The sequence below is a fragment of the Schistocerca nitens genome, chromosome 7, assembly GCF_023898315.1.
Source record: "Schistocerca nitens isolate TAMUIC-IGC-003100 chromosome 7, iqSchNite1.1, whole genome shotgun sequence".
NCBI classification, from domain to species: domain Eukaryota; kingdom Metazoa; phylum Arthropoda; class Insecta; order Orthoptera; family Acrididae; genus Schistocerca; species Schistocerca nitens.
The window spans coordinates 154,109,566-154,136,420 of record NC_064620.1 but is presented as its reverse complement, the minus strand read 5'-3'; the positions used below and the strand labels follow the sequence as shown (position 1 = coordinate 154,136,420).

The following is a 26,855-nucleotide window of genomic DNA, read 5'->3' as shown; positions in this document are numbered from 1 at the left end:
CCACATACGTCGACGCGTTTCCAGTGGGACACACTCTATTCCTCTTCGTGATTGAAAACGGAAACCACGTGTGTACGTTTACCTCACCCCTCATGGTAATGTACATGTGCGTCAGTGAAAAAGACCAATAAAAAGGTGTTAGCATGTGGACGTAATGTGCTGTTCCAGTCTCTTCTGTACCTAAGGTCCATCACCGTTCCCTTTGGATCCCTACGTAATTCGGTGCTCTCCGATACACACGATCGAACAGCGGAGGAGTGGTACTCAAGCGTCAACTTTAGGTTACAATATCTCCGGATGTAATTAACATTTTACAATGCAACAAACGGCACTGATTACATATTTGTTTATATGTTCAGATGTGCTAACAAAACTAATGGGGTTCCATTTAAAAAAATAGCTTTGTGTTAAAAAACATACTTCCGTGCATTTTTGTATGGTTTGTATTAACCAATTACACTAGCCCCTCTCCTCACGTTCGGTCTGTGGAATCGATTCGTCATTATTTGATGTGGTTTACGAAATATATCCAGCGGTAACGTTAGGAGACTCACCCTGTATATTGTATTACCGTTAACATCATTGCTGTTTAATCTATGTAATGTATTCTTGTCGCCATACGAAATAAAAAAAAACTATTACTGCGTTAGAAGGCGCCAGAATTGTTTATAGCCTCAATTAACAATGTGAAGCGTGTAAAACAAAGTAGTACAAACACAAATATGTATATTTCAGTATATCCACCGTGAATGACGAACTGTGATTTAAATTGGCGATTTATTTGGTAATAAATATGAAACCAGTCGCTTTTTTAGTTTTTTTATACGATTTATTTAAGCATAAGCCCGCAGTGGCTCGAAAACATATTTGTATCGACAAACCATTCAAGCGTCTGATTACATATTTATTACCAGATACATCGCCAATACAAATACTAGGGCTGGAACTTTAATAATGGCAACTATTTATTTATAGCTCGTACAAAATAGATGCGTGTTTCAAAATTTTCTGATCTTCAAAGTAGTCACCAGCATTGTGCATAACCCGTTGCTGCAGTTACGGACTGTGCGGCTGGTCCCGGCGGAGGTTCGAGTCCTCCTCGGGCACGGGTGCGTGTGTTTGTCCTTAGGATAATTTAGATTAAGTAGTGTGTAAGCTTAGGGACTGATGACCTTAGCAGTTAAGTCCCGTAGGATTTCACACACATTTGAACATTTAACCCGTTGCCGGCAATGTGAAGTCGTAGGATACTCTTAGCAGTGCCAGTTGTGTTGACAGTTCGAGCGGGGCCGTCTATTGCCTGATGAATTTGTAGCAGTTCTGAAGCAAATGCCTTGAAGTGTTTCCTTCAGTTCAGAAATCGAGTTGAACTAAATGTAAATGTCGTATGACTAGGGCCTCCCGTCGGGTAGACCGTTCGCCGGGTGCAAGTCTTTAGGGAGAAAATCTCCGACCCAGGCGGGAATCGAACCCGCGCCCTTAGGATTGATATTCTGTCGCGCTGACCACTCAGCTACCGGGGGGAGGGGGGACATCGAGTTGAAGGTACTAGGGCTTAAGTCAGGGGAGTGCAGTAGCTGGGGCCGGCCGATGTGGCCAAGCGGTTCTAGGCGCTTCAGTCTGGAACCGCGTGACCGCTACGGTCGCAGGTTCGAATCCTGCCTCGGGCATGGATGTGTGTGATGTCCTTAGGTTAGTTAAGTTTAAGTAGTTCTATGTTCTAGGGGACTGATGACCTCAGATGTTAAGTCCCTTAGTGCTCAGAGCCATTTCAACCATTTTTGCAGTAGGTGGTATAGCACTTAGCAGCCCCATCAGTCAAACAGTTCAGTAACAGCTTGCATTGTACGTGCTGGAGCATTGTCCCACAAAATGATAGTCAGATGCTGCAGAAAGTGTCATCACTTCTGTCTCTAAGCTGGCCGTAGGTTGTGTTCCAAAAATTAACAGCATAGAGACAGAAGTGATGAGACTTTCTGCAGGACCTGACTTGCATTTTGCAGGACAATGCTCAAGCACGTACAGTGCAAGCTGTTACCGATTTGTTTGACTGACGGGGCTGCTAAGTGCTATACCACCTACTGCACTCCCCTGACTTAAGCCCTCGTAAGTTCAACTCGATTTCTAAACTGAGGCACACACTTCACAGCATTCGCTTCAGAACTGCTACAAATTCGTCGGGCAATAGCCCGCGCCGCTCGTACTGTCAACACAACTGGCACTGCTAAGAGTATCCTACGACTTCCACATCGCTGGCAAGGGGTTATACACAATGCTGGTGACTACTTTGAAGGTCAGTAAAACTTTGAAACACATATCTATTTTGTACGAGCAGTAAATAAATAGCTGCCACTATTAAAGTTGCAACCCTCGTATGTATATGTTTCAGGCCACTGATGATGCATTTCAAATAACAAAGGCGAAACATGTAGGGCCCTAAAAATTTGTTTTATCAGTTGTAATTAGACGGATACAAAGTGATACTTAAGAATATATTAGCAGACTATTTTGTTTTGTCGCTCGCAGAAATGTGTGTCTCCTCTTCCCTGGTCGGAATCGACCGGAATTCCCACTTCTCTTACTTACGTCAACGGCCACGGGAAAGCGTGCCAAGTGTCGTAATTTATTGTCTCTTCGATTGCTGCGGCTAAACACTCTTAGAAGAGGCAAAAGAGTCTAAGAGGTAGAGAATAAAAAAAAAAAAAAAGAGAATCAGAGAGGGGGGTGGGTGGGAGGGGGAGGAGTGTAGCGTCGTTAGTTTTGGCGATCGGAGCGTCGCGGTGTCCGAAATAGCCACGTGGCCAGCGGCGGCGACAAAATAGCGCCCCCCCCCCCCCCCGGCGGCAGGGCTGGCGTAGCAGGCGACCGAGCGGGAGGGGCGAAGGTGGAGGTGGAGGAGGAGGAGCAGGAGGGGGAGATCGAGGTGGAAGGGGTGGAAGAGGAGGAGGAGGAGGAGGAGGAGGAGGAGACACCAAAGAGCGCAGCAGCCGCCGGGTGCCCCGCGCGGCACCGCACTACCTCGGCGCCTCTCAGTGGACACCGGCGCCCCGGATAGCAAGGAGAAGAGGTCGGGCGAGAGTCCGCGCTTGCAAGGTCCGCCGGCGTGGGATGGTAGGCCGCTGGTAGCTGCCGCTGGCAACGGACGCCGAGGGCCCACCTCGACAACGCTAAGTGCCGCACGCGAGCCCACGCCACCAGCCATGGCCCCGCTCGCTATCTGCTTGGTGAGTTCACCGCCTTTAGTCGAAGCAAACACTGGCACATGATATTGCTGATATGCTGGCTGTCTCGTTACCTTGCCTCCCCACCACCCCTCCCGAAAAACATTTGGCTAGAAGGAAAATAAAAAATGGAGAAAAACTGCCAAATGTTTTGTGAAATAATTTGTCTTAAAGTGAGAAATAAAATAGTTTAGAGAAACATTTGACACTCCTTTGAATGACACTCGAAATCACATACAGCAAACGAGGCGCATCGAACATGTCTCTAATCTGTATCATTCCTTACTTTTAGACGAACCATTTCAAAAAAAACACTTGACAGCGTTTTTTTCAATTTTTTATTTTCTATTTCGTATTCAGAAAGCACGAAATACAACATACAGCGTGTCCCAGAAGGAATGGTCACTATTCAAGGACATGACAGGAACAGTCATACGAAGCAAAATAGTGTCTAGCAAACGTGGACTCTAAAACAGCTATGAACACTTGTTCAGTGAAAGAGATGTGTTCCACATTAGCAGAGATGAACAAGTGCTCATTACTCTTAGGGTATGTGTCTAAAACACGTTTAGATGATGAATAAGTGCTCATTTCTCTTAGGGTATGCGTTTTAGAGCCCACGTTTAGAAGATGAACAAGTGCTCATTCCTCTTAGGGTATGCGTTTTAGAGCCCACGTTTACTCGAAAATTTTTCTTGTTTTGGTCCACGTTACCTTCTCCGAAGATATGGAAAACGAACAGTTTGCAGTACAAGACATTTGTTTCACAGTATCTGAGACGGAGGCGTGCTCATAGCTCTTAAGGTATGTATTTTACAGCCCGTGTTTACCAGACTTATTTGATTCGAATGATCATTCCTTTCATGCCTCTGTATCCTGATCATTCCTCCTAGCCCCCTGTATTTAAATATCGAGTCTAAGAGTATACAGATCAAGAGAAAGCAGAGAAGTTCGTATTCATAATGTAATTTGATATTTATTTTATTTTTCAACGCGAAAGAAAGAATTTCACATTTTCTACTGCGTAGCATTTTTGCGCAAATTAGCTAGGCCTCGAAGAGATGAACTTTTTGACACTCCATTTATATAGCTGGAGCTGTTGTTCGTGAAATATTGGAGTTTTTCCTCAAGTTATTTATTTTCCTCAAGTTATTTATTCTCCTCATGTTATTTATTTTCCTCAAGTTATTTATTTTCCTCAAGTTATTTTTTTTCAAGCAATTAGGCCCAATCCAAACTACAGCTGTTCAAAACTGGTTTAAATGGCTCTGAGCACTATGGGACTTAACATCTGTGCTCATCAGTCCCCTAGAACTTAGGTTAATTAGGTTTAAGTAGTTCTAAGGACATCAAACACATCCATGCCCGAGGCAGGATTCGAACCTGCGACCGTAGCGGTCACGGGGTTCCAGACTGAAGCGCCTAGAACCGCACGGCCACATCGGCCGGCTACAGCTGTGAAATCATTTGTCTTAAAGTACGGAATAAACAAATTGGAGAAATGTTTGACACGCTCTTGAATGGTGCTCGAAATCACGTACAGCAAATAGTTTCTCTAATCTATATCATTTCTTACTTTCAGACAAACCATTTAAAAAAACATTCGACCGTGTTTTTTCTCAACTTTTTGTTTTATATTTTTATTCAGAGAGCACGAAATATAATATACTGGGTGTCACACAACGAATAATCAATATTCAGGAACATGACAGGAATTATCTTTCGAAGCAAAAAAATGTCTAGTAAACATGGGATCTAAAACGTGTACCTTAACAGCTATGAGCACTCGTTCAGTAGGAGAGATGTGTTCTACATCAGCAGAGGTGACCAAGAGCTCATCTTCTTAGGGTATGCGTTTTACAGCCCATGTTTACTTGAAAATTTGTTCTTGTTTTGGTCCACACTGCCTCCTCCGAAAATATGGAAAGCGAAGAGCTTGCAGGACAAAAGATTTGTTTCACAGTATCTAAGATGAGGAAGTGACTCGTAGCTCTTAAGGCATGAATTTTATACCCCTCACTTACTAGAATTATTTGCTTTCTAATGATCGTTCCTGTCATATCCTTGAATATTCATCATTCTTCCTGGGTCAGCCTGTATTTAAATATCGAGTCTAAGAATATGCAGATCAAGAGAAAGCAGAAGGGTTGCTATTTATACTGTAATTTTATATTTATTTTATTTTTCAACATGAAAGAAAGAATTCCACAATTTCTAGATCAATGTAACTTTTTTGCTCAAATTAGCTAGGCCTGGAAGAGGTGAACTTTTTGACACTTCATTTATATAGCTACAGCAGCTGTTCGTGAAACATTGGGTTTTCCCTCAAGTTATTAAGCTTTTCTTAATTACCCTGATTATTTTGAAGCAGTTAAGCTGAACTAGACGTCACTCTGGGCAATTTGATAGCTCATTTGACCACTTCCCACTCTTCATATGGCTATGAAAACTCCAACACATATACAGGTACATTGTGTAATTTCTATGGAGCCTTGTTTTCGCTCCGCCCAAACATTTGACGAAAAATGTATAAAGGCTTGGTTCAAATGGCTCTGAGCACTATGGGACTTAACTTCTGAGGTCATCAGTCCCATAGAACTTAGAACTACTTAAACCTAACTAACCTAAGGAGATCACACACATCCATGCCCGAGGCAGGATTCGAACATGCGACCGAAGCGGTCGCGCTGTTCCAGACTGTAGCGCCTAGAACCGCTCGGCCACTCCGGCCGGCAAAATGTATAAAGTTAATGCTTTTTAGCTACTAGGGGGATATAAACTAGCATGGTTGCTTTTCTTATAATTTTGTACGTTAGAGATATATGAACAGCGGTACATCTTGTTTAAATATCCCTCTAAATTTATTGTCGGTATTCCGCATCCTTCGCTCAACATCTGTTCAGATACATATCACAGGGTATCATTCACGTAAACATGACACCATTAAAAACGTAACACAAAGCTGATTATCATTCTTCCAGTACTAGCACGCAATGTACATTCATGTGGTGTAGTAAGTCGTTGACTTTCTGGTGTTGATAGTAAACAAATGAAAACACAAGAAAACTAAACATTGGTCATTCCGGCAGCAGTGTTCAGTTGAAGGTTTCTGTGAGTACAACCTACACCAGCAAAGAGAACGTAGAAATGCTACTCATCCGTGACGGACACAGGTTAGCTGAATAACAATTGTTCTTTTATTCACAATACGGGTAAATGTTGTACCATACCGTATTAGTAACGATATGTCATGCGCATTAAAGGCAGTCCTTGATTTAAAAATGCATCGTTATTGCTTTTCTTTTATTTTGATTGGTGGTAGGCGTAATGCTACTCTGGGAGGGCAACTCCACTGAGAGCGGTCTTCTGACAAGACTCCTCCTTTTGTAACGCTTAAGGAAACGGGACGTTTCAGCTCATACATTCTTGACAGACGAACATTTCTGTCTTCTCTTCGTTGGTGAACATTGTACTCACAAAAACTTCTAACTGAAGACTGTCAGATGAACCACGGACGCCGGCCGGAGTGGCCGTGCGGTTCTAGGCGCTACAGTCTGGAACCGAATGACCGCTACGGTCGCAGGTTCGAATCCTGCCTCGGGCGCGGATGTGTGTGATGTCCTTAGGTTAGTTAGGTTTAATTAGTTCTAAGTTCTAGGCGACTGATGACCTCAGAAGTTAAGTCGCATAGTGCTCAGAGCCATTTGAACCAATTTTTGAACCATGGACGTTCATTTCCTTGTGTTTCCATTTGTTTACTGTCAGCTCCAGCAAGTGAACGAGTTACGTTACGAGTGCAGTTCAAGTGAAATTTGTGTTACCTTTTTAGTAGCGTCATGTTTACGTGCGTGGCACACTGTGATATGTGTGAAAGTGGATTATCGAATAATAAATATAGGGGGCTATATAAATAAGTCGTACTGCTGTTCGTATCTTCGTAATGAGCAAAAATGTAAGAACGACAATCATGCTGTTTAATATCCCCCTGGAAGCTAAACAACATGCAGTTGACACATTTTTTGTTTTTGTTTTCACGTTGCTTCTAACAGTGTTCTGCGACCTGGAAAGTGAACATGTGAGACCACATTCACTCTGCCCAACTATGTCGTAAGAACAACATATTCGTTCAGCTTATACCACAGTCTAACATATACCGGGTGATCAAAAAGTAAGTATAAATTTGAAAACTTGATAAACCACGGAATAATGTAGATAGAGAGGTAAAAATTTACACACATGCTTGGAATGACATGGGGTTATATTAGAACAAAAAAAAAGTATTGCTAGACGCGTGAAAAATCTCTTCCGTGCGTCGTTTGGTGTTGATCGTGTGCTCAGCCGCCACTTTCGTCATGCTTGGCCTCCCAGGTCCCCAGACAGTCCGTGCGATTATTAGCTTTGGGATTACCTGAAGTTGCAAGTGTATCGTGATCGACCGACATCTCTAGGGATGCTGAAAGACAACATTCGACGCCGATGTCTCACCATAACTCCGGACATGCTTCAGAGTGCTGTTAACAACATTCTTCCTCGACTACAGCTATTGTTGAGGAATGATGGTGGACATATTGAGCATTTCCTGTAAAGAACATCATCTATGCTTTGTCTTACTTTGTTATGCTAATTATTGCTATTCTGATCAAATGAAGCGCCATCTGTCTGACATTTTTTGAACTTTTGTATTTTTTGGTTCTAATAAAACCCCATGTCATTCCAAGCATGTGTGTCAATTTGTACCTCTCTATCTACGTTATTCCGTGATTTATTCAATTTTCAAATTTATACTGACTTTTTGATCACCGGGTGCAATCTTTTCTCTCTCTCTCTCTCTCCATCCGAACAGACCTCGTAATACCCAAAGGTACCGACCGACATCTGCCGATAGGCGTCCCTGGATGCAGATATGTAGAGGCATGTGGTCAGCACACAGCTCTCCCCGCCGTTATCAGTTTTCGTGACCAGAGCAGCTACTTCTTAGTCAAGTAGCTCCTCAGTTGGCCTCACAAGGGCTGAGTGCACCCCGTTTCTCAACAGCGCCCAGCAGACCCGCACGGTGACCGATCCAGGTGGTAGCCCACTCCTAAAAGCGCTTAACTTCGGCGGTCTAACAGGAACTGGTGTTAGCAGTGCGGCAAGGCGCTGGCCAATCGCGACATTCAATGCTATGGACTTTGGTACCTTCTTACAGATGAAGACGCACTAGTGCTCCCAGCCATAAGAATGTTTGTTTTTAATTCTTTTTCTACTTAATTTACAAAATAGTTATTACAAGCTTGCGACCCAATCGTTAGTGAAACATCAACAGACCTGAATAATCGCAAAATAAATCGAAACGAGTGAAAAATGAAATGTCATAAGCTAAAAATCTTCATGAAGCAATACTCTCCAAAGGGCGCATAACCCACTGAAAGCAAGGGAATACAATTATTTCATCAATGAGAAGCATATATTTCTTTTGCTGATTGTTCTTATGACCGGCACTTTCTTTGTGACGGAACAATTTTGCTCGAAGGTAAAAGATTTTCCGGTTGTTGCGCTCTACTCGAGTTTCAATTCACGAATATTTGTGTGATGCAATTACTTTTTCTTCAAACGACGATAGTACAGAAAATTTTTCACTTTTGTGGCAGCAACTGCGAAACTGATTTCTTTTGTGGCGGAAAACAAATTTATTGTTGATTTTTTCGTTTCATTATCACTCTTGTGTTGTAGTTTTCTCTTCAGCTACAGTTATGGTAGCTTATCTGGTACTTTAAATAACGTATGTAATGCTTTCTGTGCATGTCTCAAAATTTTATGCATTTATAAACTGTGGTTGTTTTTCGAAGTGTAGCTAACAATATTTCATGTTATTTTGTACATACACTCCTGGAAATGGAAAAAAGAACACATTGACACCGGTGTGTCAGACCCACCATACATGCTCCGGACACTGCGAGAGGGCTGTACAAGCAATGATCACACGCACGGCACAGCGGACACACCAGGAACCGCGGTGTTGGCCGTCGAATGGCGCTAGCTGCGCAGCATTTGTGCACCGCCGCCGTCAGTGTCAGCCAGTTTGCCGTGGCATACGGAGCTCCATCGCAGCCTTTAACACTGGTAGCATGCCGCGACAGCGTGGACGTGAACCGTATGTACAGTTGACGGACTTTGAGTGAGGGCGTATAGTGGGCATGCGGGAGGCCGGGTGGACGTACCGCCGAATTGCTCAACACGTGGGGCGTGAGGTCTCCACAGTACATCGATGTTGTCGCCAGTGGTCGGCGGAAGGTGCACGTGCCCTTCGACCTGGGACCGGACCGCAGCGACGCACGGATGCACGCCAAGACGTAGGATCCTACGCAGTGCCGTAGGGGACCGCACCGCCACTTCCCAGCAAATTAGGGACACTGTTGCTCCTGGGGTATCGGCGAGGACCATTCGCAACCGTCTCCATGAAGCTGGGCTACGGTCCCGCACACCGTTAGGCCGTCTTCCGCTCACGCCCCAACATCGTGCAGCCCGCCTCCAGTGGTGTCGCGACAGGCGTGAATGGAGGGACGAATGGAGACGTGTCGTCTTCAGCGATGAGAGTCGCTTCTGCCTTGGTGCCAATGATGGTCGTATGCGTGTTTGGCGCCGTGCAGGTGAGCGCCACAATCAGGACTGCATACGACCGAGGCACACAGGGCCAACACCCGGCATCATGGTGTGGGGAGCGATCTCCTACACTGGCCGTACACCACTGGTGATCGTCGAGGGGACACTGAATAGTGCACGGTACATCCAAACCGTCCTCGAACCCATCGTTCTACCATTCCTAGACCGGCAAGGGAACTTGCTGTTCCAACAGGACAATGCACGTCCGCATGTATCCCGTGCCACCCAACGTGCTCTAGAAGGTATAAGTCAACTACCCTGGCCAGCAAGATCTCCGGATCTGTCCCCCATTGAGCATGTTTGGGACTGGATGAAGCGTCGTCTCACGCGGTCTGCACGTCCAGCACGAACGCTGGTCCAACTGAGGCGCCAGGTGGAAATGGCATGGCAAGCCGTTCCACAGGACTACATCCAGCATCTCTACGATCGTCTCCATGGGAGAATAGCAGCCTGCATTGCTGCGAAAGGTGGATATACACTGTACTAGTGCCGACATTGTGCATGCTCTGTTGCCTGTGTCTATGTGCCTGTGGTTCTGTCAGAGTGATCATGTGATGTATCTGACCCCAGGAATGTGTCAATAAAGTTTCCCCTTCCTGGGACAATGAATTCACGGTGTTCTTATTTCAATTTCCAGGAGTGTATATGACATCTTTCTGTAGTTCATGTCTTCTGTTGTTTACTGTATATTTCCTGTTCACGCCATTCTTCAACAAATGTCTGTAAGTTACAGGAAAATCGTAACTGAACAGTCCTGTAAGGTGCTGTCGTTAAAGATCCCTCGTGGTTTTCAGGAAACCTATAGCATGACAAATTTTGTGTCTTCTTTTATTGCGTTACGTACACTGAATTTTGTACAAACTATATTACTAATTAATATACACGATACTATCCCCATTCATGTGATATCGTATTCAACAGTGTACCTGTCGCAGTAATTAAAAAATCAGAAGGAGATTCGTGAATGTAAGTGTTAGAGTGCTTTTTTTTCCGTGAGTCTTCTCACTGTGTTTATGCTCTCCGCCACGAATTCATCTCCTGGTGCCAACCTTTTCATCTCAGAGTAGCACTTCCACCCTATGTCTTCAATGATTATTTGCTGGATGTATTCCAATCTCTGTCTTCCTCTATAGTTTTTACCCTTTACATCTCCCTCTATTACCGTGGAAGTTATTACCGGATGTCTTAACATTTGTCCTATAATCGTATGCCTTCTTCTTGTCAGTATTTTCTGCATGATCCTTTCTTCGCCGATTCTGCGGAGAACCTCTTCATGCCGTGTCTTAGCAGTCTCCATGATCTGCATCATTCTTCTGTAGCACCACAACTCAAATGCTTCGTTTCTCTTCTATTATGGTTTTCCCGTTATCCGTGATTCAGTGCTGTGCACTATACAGACATTCTCAGAGATTTCTTTTTCAAATTAAGATCTGTGTTTGATACCAGTAGAATTCTCTTTTGCAGGATTGCAGGAATGGCCTCATTGCCTATGCTAGTCTGCTTTTTATGTCCTATTTGCCCCGTCCGTCATGGGTTATTTTGTTTCCGCAGTAGCAGAATTCCCTAACTTCGTCTACGTCGTCACCACAAATTTCGATGTTTTAAGTTCTTGCTGTTTTCGTATCTGCCACTTCTCACTTTATTTTTTTTTTGGTTAACTCTCAGCCCATATTTTGTACTCATTAGACAGTTCAGTGCAATGTCACCAGCGAATCTTATCATTGCCGGCCAGTGTGGCCGTGCGGTTCTAGGCGCTTCAGTCTGGAACCGCGTGACCGCTACGGTCGCAGGTTCGAATCCTGCCTCGGGCCTGGATGTGTATGATGTCCTTAGGTTAGTTAGGTTTAATTAGTTCTAAGTTCTAGGCGACTGATGACCTCAGAAGTTAAGTCGCATAGTGCTCAGAGCCATTTGAACCATTTATTTTTGAATCTTATCATTGATGCTCTTTCACTCCTAATTCTAATCATATTCTTGTACTTTTCTTTTATTTCCGTCATTGCTTCTTCGTTTTATAGATTGAACATTAGGGGTGAAAACTGTATCCCCTTCTTACACCCCTTTTCAATCCGAGCACTTCGTTCTTGGTATCCCAATTCTATTATCCGCTCTTGGTTCTTGTACATATTGTGTATCGTCCGCAGTTCCTTATAACTTACTCTTATTTTTCTTGGAATTTCGTACATCTTGCATCATTTTATATTGTCGAACGCTTCTTTTAGGTCGACCTATGGACGTGACTTGGTTTTGCTTCGTCTTGCTTCCATTATCAAGTAAATTAGGACTGCGTCTGTGACGCCTTTACCTTTCCTAAAGTCAAACTGATCGTCGTCTAACAGATTCTCAACTTTCTTTTTCATTCATTGTACGTTATTCTTGTCAGGATAGTCAAAGCGCTATCTCTAGACCTCAGGTTCATGAAATGGGATAATACACTTTTAAATCAGTGACGATGCAGCCTGTAAAAGGTCAGTGTCTTTGATACTTCTACTCTTTGCCTTAGCATACATTAGACAGTGAGCATTACCTTCTAGTATGTTTCGTTGTTATGCGTCATCTCTGCCAGCTGGGGCGTTGTGTCGCGCCGAAAATGCTTACTGTAGTGAGCACGCGAAGTCAGCAATGGTTTTCGAGATGGAAGATGAGGTCGAATGAGTTATCTTGGGATAGTGCTGAAGAACATCGGCACGTGAAAGTTGAGCTAGGAACTATTTAAGCAGGTTACCTTCCATTCGGAAAGTGGATGCACTCATCGATTACTATGTGGCTCATAAATTATACAGTGCAGCAATCAGTCGTCCTTTTTTTAGATTTTATTACACAAATCCAGATTTCGACTAGTGGCTAGCCATTCTCAATGCAGTATTTTCTATTCTCGATGCATGTAAGTCCTTGTTGTTCGGGCGTCAGTCACATTTCTTTGAATTCAAAGAAGACTTTGCTATTCTCAGTGAAAGTGAAGAACAATTCCAGGACCTGTTGAATGGAATGAACGGTCTTATGAGTACAGACTATGGATTGAGAGTAAATCGAAGAAAAACGAAAGTAATGAAAAGTGGCAGAAATGAGAACAGTGAGAAACTTGATACCAGGATTGATGGTCACGAAGTACTGTAGATGAAGTTAAGGAATTCTGCCACCTAGGCAGAAAAATAACCCTTGACGAACGGAGCAAGGAGGACATCAAAAGCAGACTAGCACTGGCAAAAAGGGCACTCCTGGTCAAGAGAAGTCTACCAATATCAAACATAGACCTTAGTTTCAGGAAGAAATTTCAGTGAATGTACGTTTGGAGCACAGCATTGTATGGAAGTGAAACATAGACCGCAGGAAAACCGCCAGCCGCGGTGGCCGAGCGGTTCTAGGCACTTCAGTCCGGAACCGCGCGACTGATACGGTCGCAGGTTCGAATCCTGCCTCGGGCATGGATGTGTGTGATGTCCTTAGGTTAGTTAGGTTTAAGTAGTTCTAAGTCTAGGGGACTGATGACCTCAGATGTTAAGTCCCATAGTACTCAGAGCCATTTCGCAGGAAAACCGGAAATGGAGGCAATCGAAGCATTTGAGATGTGGTGCTACAGAAGAATGTTGAAGATCGGATGGACCGGTAAGATAAGGAATGAGGAAATTCTCCTCAGAAGCGGCGAAGAAAGCAATATGTGGGAAACACTGACAAGAGGGAGGGACAGGATGTTAGGACATCTGTTAAGACATCACGCAATAACTTCCATGGTACTAGAGGGAGCTGTAGAGGATAAAAACTGTAGATTGGAATACTTCCAGTAAATAACTGAGGACGTAATTCGTAAGTGCTACTCCGGGATGAAGAGGTTGGCACAGGAGAGGAATTCGGGGCGGGCCTCATCAGACCAACGAGAAGACTGACGACAAAAAATTGTTAAAATTTAACATCAGATTGTACCTCTTAATGAGTTGACTATAACAGAATTTTAAATTTTTAAATTTAGTCGCCGGCCGCGGTGGTCTCGCGGTTCTGGGCGCGCAGTCCGGAACCGTGCGACTGCTACGGTCGCAGGTAGGTTAGTTAGGTTTAAGTAGTTCTAAGTTCTAGGGGACTGATGACCACAGCTGTTGAGTCCCATAGTGCTCAGAGCCATTTGAACCATTTTTGAAATTTGGTCAATAATTACGCAAAATATTGAAAATCAAAATTTTGTTGCCTCTGGCAGCCCATTAGGTAGCCAGTCTTGGAACAGGTGCCGGTTACCGGGATAGCAGTCTAATAATATAGATACCCGTTGTTAGCGCAAACACTGGCGCGCGGAATTGCTTGTAGGCCACCTTACTGTATTTACAACCAGATTCGTGCGGAACCAACATGAACGAACTGTGTCTTCTCTGGAATAATTGGGTTCTGATTTGCGAATTATATCCGTATGGAAGAGAAGAACGTAGTTTGGCGTGTTCCACTGTTAGTAGATTAATAAATCACGTAAATGGACGTCGTTGTTTATTGCATAGGATCCTCCTCATTATTGCTATTAATTATGTCGTCGTCGCCGGCAGCAGCTATATTGTTTTATTCCTTTCCTGGTGTGATCTGCTTGTAAATTGTCTCCCTTATAACTATCGGTTTGCCTTGAAATTAAATGAACTGCAGTAATCCGGCAAAGGAGGAGGAACCTGCGCAGAAGTATTTATGTTTCACTAAATGCTAATAAAGTCTCCAGGAGATACAAAAATTAGTAATTAATATGATTAATGCAATTAAGTGCACATCAACAGAATGTACGTCCATCACTCCACGCTGCTATGTGCTGCTAGACAGGAAACATTCATAGTGTAGATGTACGGCGGTGTAGCGAACACCCAGGAAAGGCTACTTCTACCACCACAAGCGCCGCTACTGAGAATGTACAAAAATGTGGAAATACCAAGAAACGCAACACATTATCATGCCTAATAGGGCGTAGGAAAACTGTTGACATTCAAAACAGCTCCCAGTCGTGTCGGAATGAATAAATACAGATCCTGTATGCATTTAAAGGCAATCTGATGCCAGTCTTCCTGTTGAATAGTGGCAGTTGGAAGTGGACGGCAATCACGCATCTCCCCGTCCAAAGTAGACCACAAAGGCTCAATAATATCGACATCTGGTGACTGAGGCGGCAACAGGCCGCTGTGGCCGAGCGGTTCCAGGCGCCTCAGTCCGGAACCGCGCTGCTGCTACGGTCGCAGGTTCGAATTCTGTGTGTGAATGTGTGTGATCTCCTTAGGTTAGTTAGGTTTAAGTAGTTCTAAGTCTAGGAGACTTATGACCTTAGATGTCCCACAGAGCTTAGAGCCATTTGAACCATTTGAACTGAGGGGGCCAAGTGAGAAGTGACAGTTCATCCTCGTGGTCACAAAAAACAGTCCTTTAAGATCCGAGATGTGTGAGCAAGGTCCTGTCGTCTGAAACACAGCGTCACCAATAGGGGAGCGAACACTGTACCTTGAGATGGACCTGAGCAGCCAAAATGGTCACACAAATATTGGGAGTAATACGACCTTGCAGAGCAACCATGGGAAGCATGGAATACCACGATATGTTTCACTCAGCCAGAAACTGGAAACAATGTGTAACAAGACTCATCTGACCAAATGACTTTCTCCCATTACTCCACAGTCCAGTTTTTATGACCTCACCACCGCGATTTCATGTTGCGGGCATTTGCATCAGTGATGAGTAATTTTGGAATTCAAGCTGTTCCTGGCGTTATCTATTTCTGGAGCCCCCTCCCCGTCGTTTTGGCGCTGCCAGGGTTCCCGTATACGACTTTCAGTTCTTCAATGCCGTTTGCAGCTGTCGTCCTTTTATTTTTCGAAGCAGACCTCTTCAGCGACCGTCTGTCACTGTCACTCAACATGCAGTTTCGTCCGTGTCGCGACTTAGTTTCTGCTTTCCCTGTGTGCGGTTTAAATCTTCGGTACGTTGCCTCTTGAAACACCAAACACTTCGGCTTCCTTGGTTACAGAAGCACCCATCATATGAGCACCAACAATTTGCCCACGTTCGAATGTGACGTAATGCGCTCACAACTACACGGAACAGCGTTCTGACCACGACTGACACTCACAGCTTATTGACACTGCACAGGTGCCGTTGTGGTGAAATACAACTGCACAACATGCAGGTTGGGCAAGCATCTGTAGTTATATACAAGCATGCTTTTAATGCCGTATATCCATAGTTTTGTCCAACCCCTGTACCTCTTCAGTATAGAAGCCTGAGATTAAATTAGTTGCCATGTGGCGTTTAAGGCCCGAAGTTGCGACATTGTGTGCAAGGAGCTGCCGCAGTGCTCCGTAGTATAGAAAATCGCTTTGAAGGCTCTTATCTCCTAGAAAAATCACCTAGAAATCTGTAATTTACGCATGGTATAGATACCCACAGTGCTTCTAAGCATGTAAATAAATGTGTTCTTAATTTTAATTATAGCAGAAGTTGAAATAGGTAAAATGTCCAACTCCGTAAAAGGCTCTACTTGAGAAGTGGCAGACATTAGTTTTTGTGCAGCAGAAGTGGCAACAGAGTGGCAGCCGACAATCCCAGGTTCCCATTGCTGTAAAGTGGGAAAGGTGATTACGTTTTAAGATCCCATCGACAGCGAAATCATTAGAGACGGAGTGCAAACTCTTACCAGGAAAGGATGTAGAAGGAGATCAGCCGTGCCTTTCAAAGGACTCATCCCAGCATTTTTCTGGAGCGATTTAGGGAAATCTCGGAAAAACTGAATCTAGATGGCTGGGTGGGGGTTTGAACCGTCGTCCCCCCGAATGCGGCTCCAGTGTGCTAACCACTGCGTCACCTCGCTCGGTTTCCGGTTAGTGCATTGCTGGTGGGAGCAGCTCAGTTCGCTAGCTGTCATATGTAAACAACCTTAAATCTGAGCAACGGGCCCTATAGGTAATTTTTATCTTGTCTGGAGCCACAGTATGGTAATTTTTTTTAATGATGCTGCCGCCATTTGACTGTAGAAGTTTTTAATTTGTTGTTATACTATCCAGGTTTCCGTCTTGGGCCTTTTTCAAGAACAAAAACTTTTTTATATGTCAAAAGACATCAGACTGGTATGAAAGACAAGTATTTGTCGGAAAAGCGTAACTGGTCATATAACTCTGTTATCAGTGTGCGATTTAGGTTTCAGGCTATAAGCCCATTTTCAGTTGTGTATTATAGAATGGACTTACACTCCGTAACCTAGGTCGTATAGTAATAATAAAGTTTGTTCAAATGGTTCAAATGGCTCTAAACACTATGGGACTTTACATCTGAGGTCATCAGTCCCCTAGAGTTAAAACTACTTAAACCTAACTAACCTAAGGATATCACATCCATGCCCAAGGCAGGATTCGAACCTGCGACCGTAGCAGCAGCGCGGTTCCGGAGTGAAGCGCCTAGAACCGCTCGGTCACTACGGCCAGCAATAAAGTTTGAAACAAGGCTAAAAAAGTGTTTTTTTTAAATAATTCAATGTACAGTTTTCCACCAAGAACGCACAGTTGCATCAATTAAAGACAGAGACGAAGATTTAAAAAAAAAATCTGCTACTGTCTTTTGAAACTAACAACTGAATTTGCTGTCGCCTGACGATTGCTAAAGACGCAGAAAGCTGGTTCAATACAATTTCGCAGAACATTAGGAAAGTGTTCCCCATTTAGTACTCTCATCGTTTCTGTCATGCACTGACGGAAAATTCTGTTAATGTTCAAAAAATGGCTCTGAGCATTATGGGACTTAACTTCTGAGGTCATCAGTCCCCTAGAACTTAGAACTAGTTAAACCTAACTAACGTAAGGACATCACACACATCATGCCCGAGGCAGGATTCGAACCTGCGACCGTAACGGTCGCTCGGTTCCAGACTGCAGCGCCTAGAACCGCTCGGCCACTCCAGCTGGCTCTGTTAATGTTGAACTATCTTTTGAATCCTTGAGAATAAAACTTTATATAAGTCATAATACTGAACTATGTGTAATAGTGGCTTTGGGTCTGGTATGATGTAAGAGTATGGATTCTTCTTGGCATGGGCTGTGCCGCATGCAGTACACGGTTCTGGATTGGCTTTATTAGCTCTGGAAGAATTAAGATCAAATAACTCAGAAGGGAGAGATAACATTCATCAGAATTTCTAAAATCATTTGGGGAAGTGGCAACAAAACGGCTGTTCACCTTGGTGTGTAAAATGTACGAGTCTGACGATATACCACCTGACTTTCGGAAAAATAAACTGACAAGTGCGAGAATTATCTCAGAATCAGCTTAACAGCTCATGCATCCTCGATGCTGACAACAATAGTGTTCTGGTGTAATCACAAGCGTCGGAACGAAGACGAAGAACGGAAGACCAGAGAAGGCGGTGAAACGACGTCGGCCAATGGTGCGCTGATTAGGGCCGCACAACGACAGGAGCGACACCTGCAAGAAGTGAATATATTCGTCGCTCCTGCCAGCCTCCGCCGGACATTAGTGAAACGTATTTGCGGAGCATAGCCCGACCTAACAGAGAGTGCTACAAGAACAGTTAGTAGTGATCCACAAACTGTGTGACAGACTGGCTTGCTTGAACATTGTGTACAGCAAGGACTCGCTCGGATTTATATCACATGTCGCCCATCGCTTGCGACGCCTTTGTACATTAAAGTTACGTATTGTCAATCTGTGTTATAGAAATATAACTACTGATGTTATTCCCGGGTTCGATTCCCGGCGGGGTCAGGGGTTTTCTCTGCCTCGTGATGGCTGGGTGTTGTGTGATGTCCTTAGGTTAGTTAGGTTTAAGTAGTTCTAAGTTCTAGGGGACTGATGACCATAGATGTTAAGTCCCATAGTGCTCAGAGCCATTTGAACCATTTGAACTGATGTTATTTGCTTGAATTGTTGTATAGAATTCCGAGAACGCAGCATGCCTTAGGCATCCTATACGAAACGAGTGGGCAAGACCCAACAAATAATGTATAGAACAATGGAAAAGAAAACTGAGGACACGTTAGATGACGATCAGTTTGGCTGTAGGGAAGGTAAAGACACCAGAGAGGCTGCGGTTGATAACAGAGGCGAGGCTGAAGAAAAGTCACGTCACGTTCATAGGCATGGCGACGTGGAAAAAGCGTTCGACAACGTCAAATGGTGCAAGATATTCGAAATTCTATGGAAAATAGGGTAAGCTATAGTGAGAGACGGGTAATATACAACATGTACAAGGGCCAAGAGGGTAAAATGAGACAGGACGGCCAAGAACGAAATGCTAGGATTAAAAAGGGTGTAAGACAGGGATGTAGTCTTTCACCCCTACTGTTCAGTCTACACATCCAAGAAACAACGATGGAAACAAAATAAAAATTTAAGAGTAGAATAACTGTTAAATCTACATATCTAAGAAGCAATGATGGAAACAAAAGAAAAATTCAAGAGAGGAATTACAATTCAAGGTGAAAGCATATCAATGACAAGATTCACTGATGACATTGCTACCTTCAGTGAAAGGGAATTATAGGATCTGCTGAATGGAATGAACAATTTAATGATTACAGAATATGGACTGAGAGTATATCGACGAAAAAAGAAAGTAATGAGAAGTAGTAAAAATGATAACAACGAGGAACTTAATGGTTAAGAATTAAATGAAGTTAAGGAATTCTGCTCGGTAGGCAGCAAAATAATTCATGACGGACGGGGCAAGGAGGGCATCAATATCAGACTACCACTGGCAAATGTGAGTTCCTGGGCAAGAGAAGTCTACTAGTATCAAACATAGGCCTTAATTTGAGGAAGAAAGTTCTGAAAATTGTGCGTTTGGAGCGTAGCATTTACGGTAGTTAAACATGGACTTTTGGAAAACGAGAACAGAAGAGAGTCGACGCATCTGGGATGTGATACTACAGACGAATGTTGAAAATGTGTGGACTGATAACGTAAGGAATGAAGAGAGTCTTTATAGAATCGGAGAGAAAAGGAATATGTGGAAAACACTGATAAGGAGAAGGGACAGGATGATAGGACATCTGTTAAGATGTAGTATCAGGGAAGAACTTCGATGTTACTAGAGGTAGCTATAGAGGGTAAAAACTGTAGAGGAAGGCAGGGACTGGAATGCACCCAGCAAATAATTGTGGACGTAGGTTGCAAGTGCTACTCTGAGATGAAGAGGTTTGCGCAGGGGAGTAATTCGTGGCGGGCCGCATCAAACCAGTCAGCGAGTAACCTATATCAGCACCACATGCTAATATAGTTTTTTGATAGAATATAGTTGGAATATCGTTCAGCTTAGACTTTCCCCTTCAAAATCTTACGATCTTTAGGAACTTCTAAACTTCTGCGTAGTAGGTGAACCCATAGCTAAAGATCCTGTCAAAAAAAAAAAAAAAAAAAAAAAAAAAAAACAGGAAAGCCTAGTCACCATCGTCTTTGACAACAATACCGACAAGGTAATATGCCAGTTACCTACCAACAGTTGTGCTATCGATGCCATTCTAAAACACTGTTACGGGACAATCTATCGCATGGACAGCTGAAGGATAGCTATCCGTATAAACAGTATAGCGAAATTTTATAGAGGAAGAAGACAGCGAATGAAACATACAGTCAAAATTTTAGCTCCTAAGACACACTGGAAGTATTTTTTTTATATTAAAAATTGCCAAATTGGTAGCTCACCAGGCAGTTGGAGAAACGTACATCCCTACCGTAGCTGCAGCAGACAGTGCATGCACAACACGGCAAGCATATGTCCTTGACTGACGGCACATCAGTAAACAGATAACATGTTGTTGTTGTTGTTGTTGTGGTCTTCAGTCCTGAGACTGCTTTGATGCAGCTCTCCATGCTACTCTATCCTGTGCAAGCTTCTTCATCTCCCAGTACCTACTGCAACCTACATCCTTCTGAATCTGCTTAGTGTATTCATCTCTTGGTCTCCCTCTACGATTTTTACCCTCCACGCTGCCCTCCAATGCTAAATTTGTGATCCCTTGATGCCTCAAAACATGTCCTACAAACCGATCCCTTCTTCTAGTCAAGTTGTGCCACAAACTTCTCTTCTCCCAAATCCTATTCAATACCTCCTCATTAGTTATGTGATCTACCCACCTTACCTTCAGCATTCTTCTGTAGCACCACATTTCGAAAGCTTCTATTCTCTTCTTGTCCAAACTAGTTATCGTCCATGTTTCACTTCCATACATGGCTACACTCCATACAAATACTTTCAGAAACGGCTTCCTGACACTTAAATCTATACTCGACGTTAACAAATTTCTCTTCTTCAGAAACGATTTCCTTGCCATTGCCAGTCTACATTTTATATCCTCTCTACTTCGACCATCATCAGTTATTTTACTCCCTATATAGCAAAACTCCTTTACTACTTTAACTGTCTCATTCCCTAATTTAATTCCCTCAGCATCACCCGATTTAATTTGACTACATTCCATTATCCTCGTTTTGCTTTTGTTGATGTTCATCTTATATCCTCCTTTCAAGACACTGTCCATTCCGTTCAACTGCTCTTCCAAGTCCTTTGCTGTCTCTGACAGAATTACAATGTCATCGGCGAACCTTCTTCTCCATGAATTTTAATACCTACTCCGAATTTTTCTTTTGTTACCTTTACTGCTTGCTCAATATACAGATTGAATAACATCGGGGAGAGGCTACAACCCTGTCTCACTCCTTTCCCAATCACTGCTTCTCTTTCATGCCCCTCGACTCTTATAACTGCCACCTGGTTTCTGTACAAATTGTAAATAGCCTTTCGCTCCCTGTATTTTACCCCTGCCACCTTCAGAATTTGAAAGAGAGTATTCCAGTTAACATTGTCAAAAGCTTTCTCCAAGTCTACAAATGCTAGAAACGTAGGTTTGCCTTTTCTTAATCTTTCTTCTAAGATAAGTCGTAAGGTTAGTATTGCCTCACGTGTTCCAACATTTCTACGGAATCCAAACTGATCTTCCCCGAGGTCCGCTTCCACCAGTTTTTCCATTCGTCTGTAAAGAATTCGCGTTAGTATTTTGCAGCCATGACTTATTAAACTGATAGTTCGGTAATTTTCACATCTGTCAACACCTGCTTTCTTTGGTATTGGAATTATTATATTCTTCTTGAAGTCTGAGGGTATTTCGCCTCTCTCATACATCTTGCTCACCAGATGGTAGAGTTTTGTCATGACTGGCTCTCCCAAGGCCATCAGTAGTTCTAATGGAATGTTGTCTACTCCCGGGGCCTTGTTTCGACTCAAGTCTTTCAGTGCTCTGTCAAACTCTTCACGCAGTATCTTATCTCCTATTTCGTCTTCATCTACATCCTCTTCCATTTCCATAATATTGTCCTCAAGTACATCGCCCTTGTATAAACCCTCTATATACTCCTTCCACTTTCTGCCTTCCCTTCTTTGCTTAGAACTGGGTTGCCATCTGAACTCTTGATATTCATACAAGTGGTTCTCTTCTCTCCAAAGGTCTCTTTAATTTTCCTGTAGGCAGTATCTATCTTACCCCTAGTGAGACAAGCCTCTACATCCTTACATTTGTCCTCTAGCCATCCCTACTTAGCCATTTTGCACTTCCTGTCAATCTCATTTTTGAGACGTTTGTATTCCTTTTTGCCTGCTTCATTTACTGCATTTTTATATTTTCTCCTTTCATCAATTAAATTCAATATTTCTTCTGTTACCCAAGGATTTCTATTAGCCCTCGTCTTTTTACCTACTTGATCGTCTGCTGCCGTCACTACTTCATCCCTCAGAGCTACCCATTCTTCTTCTACTGTATTTCTTTCCCCCATTCCTGTCAATTGTTCCCTTATGCTCTCCCTGAAACTCTCTACAACCTCTGGTTCTTTCAGTTTATCCAGGTCCCATCTCCTTAAATTCCCACCTTTTTGCAATTTCTTCAGTTTCAATCTGCAGTTCATAACCAATAGATTGTGGTCAGAGTCCACATCTGCCCCTTGAAATGTCTTACAATTTAAAACCTGGTCCCTAAATCTCTGTCTTACCATTATATAATCTATCTGATACCTTTTAGTATCTCCAGAATTCTTCCAGGTATACAACCTTCTTTTATGATTCTTGAACCAAGTGTTAGCTATGATTAAGTTATGCTCTGTGCAAAATTCACAGATAACATGGCACAACGTAATAGCAACTTGTATACATAATTTCAATTTTCATTGATAGTTTCACTGACACAGTTGTTCATAGTTAATTTTCGCTCGAATATGTAACTCATTTAATATCCATAATAATTAGCAGTTGACTTTGAGGCATCGCTAAATGTTAGCAGTGGAATTAAAACTGAATTAATTATCTTTGTGCTTTCTTCGTATACACTTGCTAATAGCATCTGTCTTTGGGCTAGTTCCAGAGTTTCACAGCAATGTGGTATCTAATTAATGTTACCACCCACGCAAAGATGAAATAAGAAGAACGTGTATGCAATAGAAATCCTCTCCTGAAGACGACCATATGTGTTACTTATTACTTAATATCTTGGACATTTATTCAAAAGATGTCGACATTTCCTTAGAAATTGTGGATCATTAGCTGAAAGATAAAGTAACTCAGATGATTACGGAATTGCGATTCGAGCGATGATTGTTGTGCTACCACAAAAATACAGTAACTTCCTGGCCCAAGGAAAACATGGGAGATAATAGCTTTTAGTGACAAAATAAGAAGGCTATAAGTTTTTTGGTTAAACGAAGGAGGGAGAAAACGCTTAAAATTGCAGTTTTGTTTCGTAACATCTGAACGTGAGTTGTGTAAATGGAAGAATGATTTACATACAGTACGAAATGTGCACCAAAATGAAACTCGCAGAAATGTGAAACAATAAGTATTCGAAAGATTTAGAGCTGCTCATGAGTATCAGTTCACAGTTATCGATAGAGAGCTACGAGACTAGGCTTCTAAATTGCAAGAGGGATGAAAATTACTGATTTCCTGGCTTCTTCGACCTGTTTAAACAGTTTCAGAATATTTTAAGGAAAGGGATGTCGCAAAATTACGAAGTTAACTTCAAGGAAACACGTAGAAAAGATTTCATTAATAGCTAACATTATAGAAAAATTCGTAGCTTCTTGTTATCACGTAGAATGCTGTGTATAAAGGCAATCCGTCACGTTTCCTACAAGAACTGCAGGCAAACCGCAGTTTATCATTTTGAGCGAGCCGGCCGAAGTGGCCGCGCGGTTCTGGCGCTGCAGTCTGGAACCGCGAGACAGCTACGGTCGCAGGTTCGAATCCTGCCTCGGGCATGGATGTGTGTGATGTTCTTAGGTTAGTTAGGTTTAACTAGTTCTACGTTCTAGGGGACTAATGACCTCAGCAGTTGAGTCCCATAGTGCTCAGAGCCATTTGACCCATTTTGAGCGAAAAAAAAAAATATACAGAGACATTTCTGCAGCCGATGAATGCTGTGTTACATTAGTATTCATCAGTGCCAGTGATAAGTGCGTGGAGTAGTTTTTTTCCACAGCCATTTTACTGCACTCAGGAATATCAGTGCAAATTAGGGCTAAACATTTTTAAAAACTGATTTGTTTACCTGCAAAATCTGGAAAATGGAAGAGAATAATTTTCAGTACTACATCTGAAACTTCTTCCTACCAACTACAGAAAATAATTCATTGTTTTTGTTGGACTGTTGGCCTGGACATAGCGATATCTCTGTCTTTAGGAGGACTGTTAATATAATTCGGCTTCTACCAGGATCCGGGACCTCAACAAACAATTTTTGCTATAGTGTAAACCGTTTTTCTGAAAACTGTCAGACGCTATAATTACCGACATGTCTTTGTCATGACAGATTTATGAGAGTAACAGTATGTTTAACTACTTTATTCATTTCTGCATTGTCAATTTGCATCACCATATTTCACGAATTTGACCAAGTGTGCCTGGGACGCAACACATTATGCAGAACAACGTCCAGGAACATTTCTTACTGCAGTCCAATTCTCTCTAAATAAAACTAATAATTCCTGTGAAGTGCCTGAATGCATTAATTTTTCTTTTACCAGGCGTGTCTTGCGTAAGAGAAACGTTTGTTTTAGTCATCTAGTACACACCTCGTATTTTTCTGAAGCTACAAAGAATGAACAAAGAACTGTTTCATTGTTAATACAATATACGTTATTTAAAAATTTTCATAAGAACTATCCTACAACAATTTTTATAAAATATTTCGTGTCAAGAAATTAGTCTCCCGACTGATGGAAGTAGTCTGTAATGTAACGTGATGCACAGCCTTGATTTTAATTTCTCTCCACTCACTTGTGTAACAATTACATCTGCAATAGTTTATCTGGCAAAGTGAACTGCAAGATACTGAAAAAATTAACGATTACGGACATTTTTGCTATGGTTTGAGAGCTTGAAATTCGCCGTGTGCGTGCACCTTGGACTTCGCATTACGTGGCACTACGTTTTCTTGTCACGGCTGCGTCTGCTTATTCGCCTGACCGCGCGCCAGGCAGGATGGTCTGCGCAAACCGCTGTCATAAGTGTTCTTCGAGTGGAAAAACTAAGTAACTTTCACATTTTTTAAAATGCTTTCAGTGCGCCTTAGCAGATAAGTTTTTTACAGTGCATTTCTTCCGATTTATCCTTTCCATGTGAAAAATTGCAGGGTGGGTTTCGACATGTCGGACTGGACCGTTCCCTTGTGAGTCAGTAACCTTTCTCGTAACCACCACCGTGAATAGTGGCCAATTCATTATGACGTCAGCTCGCCATGGGACTGTACGCGGGCTGGTAACGTTGCGATCTCTGAGAGATGATATCTCATAAGCGGAGCAGAGACGAATTAGGGATCATTCCAGCGACGATGCGGGCCGCAGATGAGGAATTCCTCTGACATAGGCGACTTCGACAAAAGGCAGATTACTACGAATTTTATTTGTTGATAGCGATTTCTTTGACATCAGATGTATTGGATATAGATATACTACCTATTAGTGACACACGAAAATTTGTGCCAGACCGGGGCTCGAACCCGGATTAACCGCTTATTGTGAGTAGTCGCCTTATCTTCTTTCACCAGAGAAGACGATGTAAACGTTCTAGAATTCGAATCAAGAGCAGCTGCCAACATGAGTAACTTAGAAGTAGATATCCGCGGAGTAGTGAAGCAAGTTAAATCACTTAATAAAACCAAGTCTTCCGGTCCATATTGTACACCAATTATGTTCCTTTCAGAGTATGCTGATGCAATAGCTCCATACTTGACAATCATGTGCAACCGTTCGTTCGACGATAGGTCCGTATCCTAAGACTGGAAATTTGCACAGGTCACACAAATATTCAAGAAAGGAAAAAAGGAGTAATCCACTAAATTGCAGGTCCACATTATTAACGACAATATCAAGATGGTTTTGGAACATATATTGTGTTCGAACATTATGAATTATCTTGAAGAGAACAATTTATTGACACATAGTCAATGCGGATTTAGAAAACATCATTCTTGTGAAACACAGTTAGCTCCTTACTCACACGACGTGTTGAATGCTATCGACAAGGGATTTCAAATTGATTCCAGGCTTTTGACACAATACATTACAAGCGACTTGTAATCAGATTACTTGCTTATGGAATGTCGTCTCAGTTATGTGAGTGGATTAGTTATTTCCTGTGAGAAAGTCATAGTTCAAGGTAATTGACGGAAAGTCATTGAGTAAAACAGAAGTGATTTCTGGCATTCCCAAAGGTAGTGTTATAGACCCTCTGGTGTTCCTTATCTATGTAAACGATTTAGGAGACAATCTGAGCAGCTGTCTTGCAGACGATGCTATTGCAGACGATAATATCGCTTATCGTCTACTAAAGTCATCTGAAGATCAAAACAAATTACAAAAAGGCTTAGACAGGATGTCTGTATGTTGCGAAAATTGGTAATTAACCCTAAAGAATGAAGAACGTGAGGTGATCCACATGAGTGCTAAAAGGAGTCCGTTAAACTTCGGTTACACAAAAAATCAAATCTAAAACCC

At 42.6% G+C, this 26,855-nt stretch overlaps 1 protein-coding gene across 1 annotated transcript in view; it reads left to right on the top strand.

The window, feature by feature from the left end:
• The first annotated feature begins 3,032 nt into the window (after positions 1-3,032).
• Positions 3,033-26,855, top strand: part of LOC126194891 (cholinesterase 1-like) — a 348,159-nt gene continuing 324,336 nt past the window's right edge. The window contains exon 1 of the mRNA XM_049933240.1: positions 3,033-3,224. Within this exon, the coding sequence (XP_049789197.1) occupies positions 3,201-3,224 (24 nt within the window). The 5' untranslated portion in view covers positions 3,033-3,200. The remainder of the gene's footprint in view (positions 3,225-26,855) is intronic.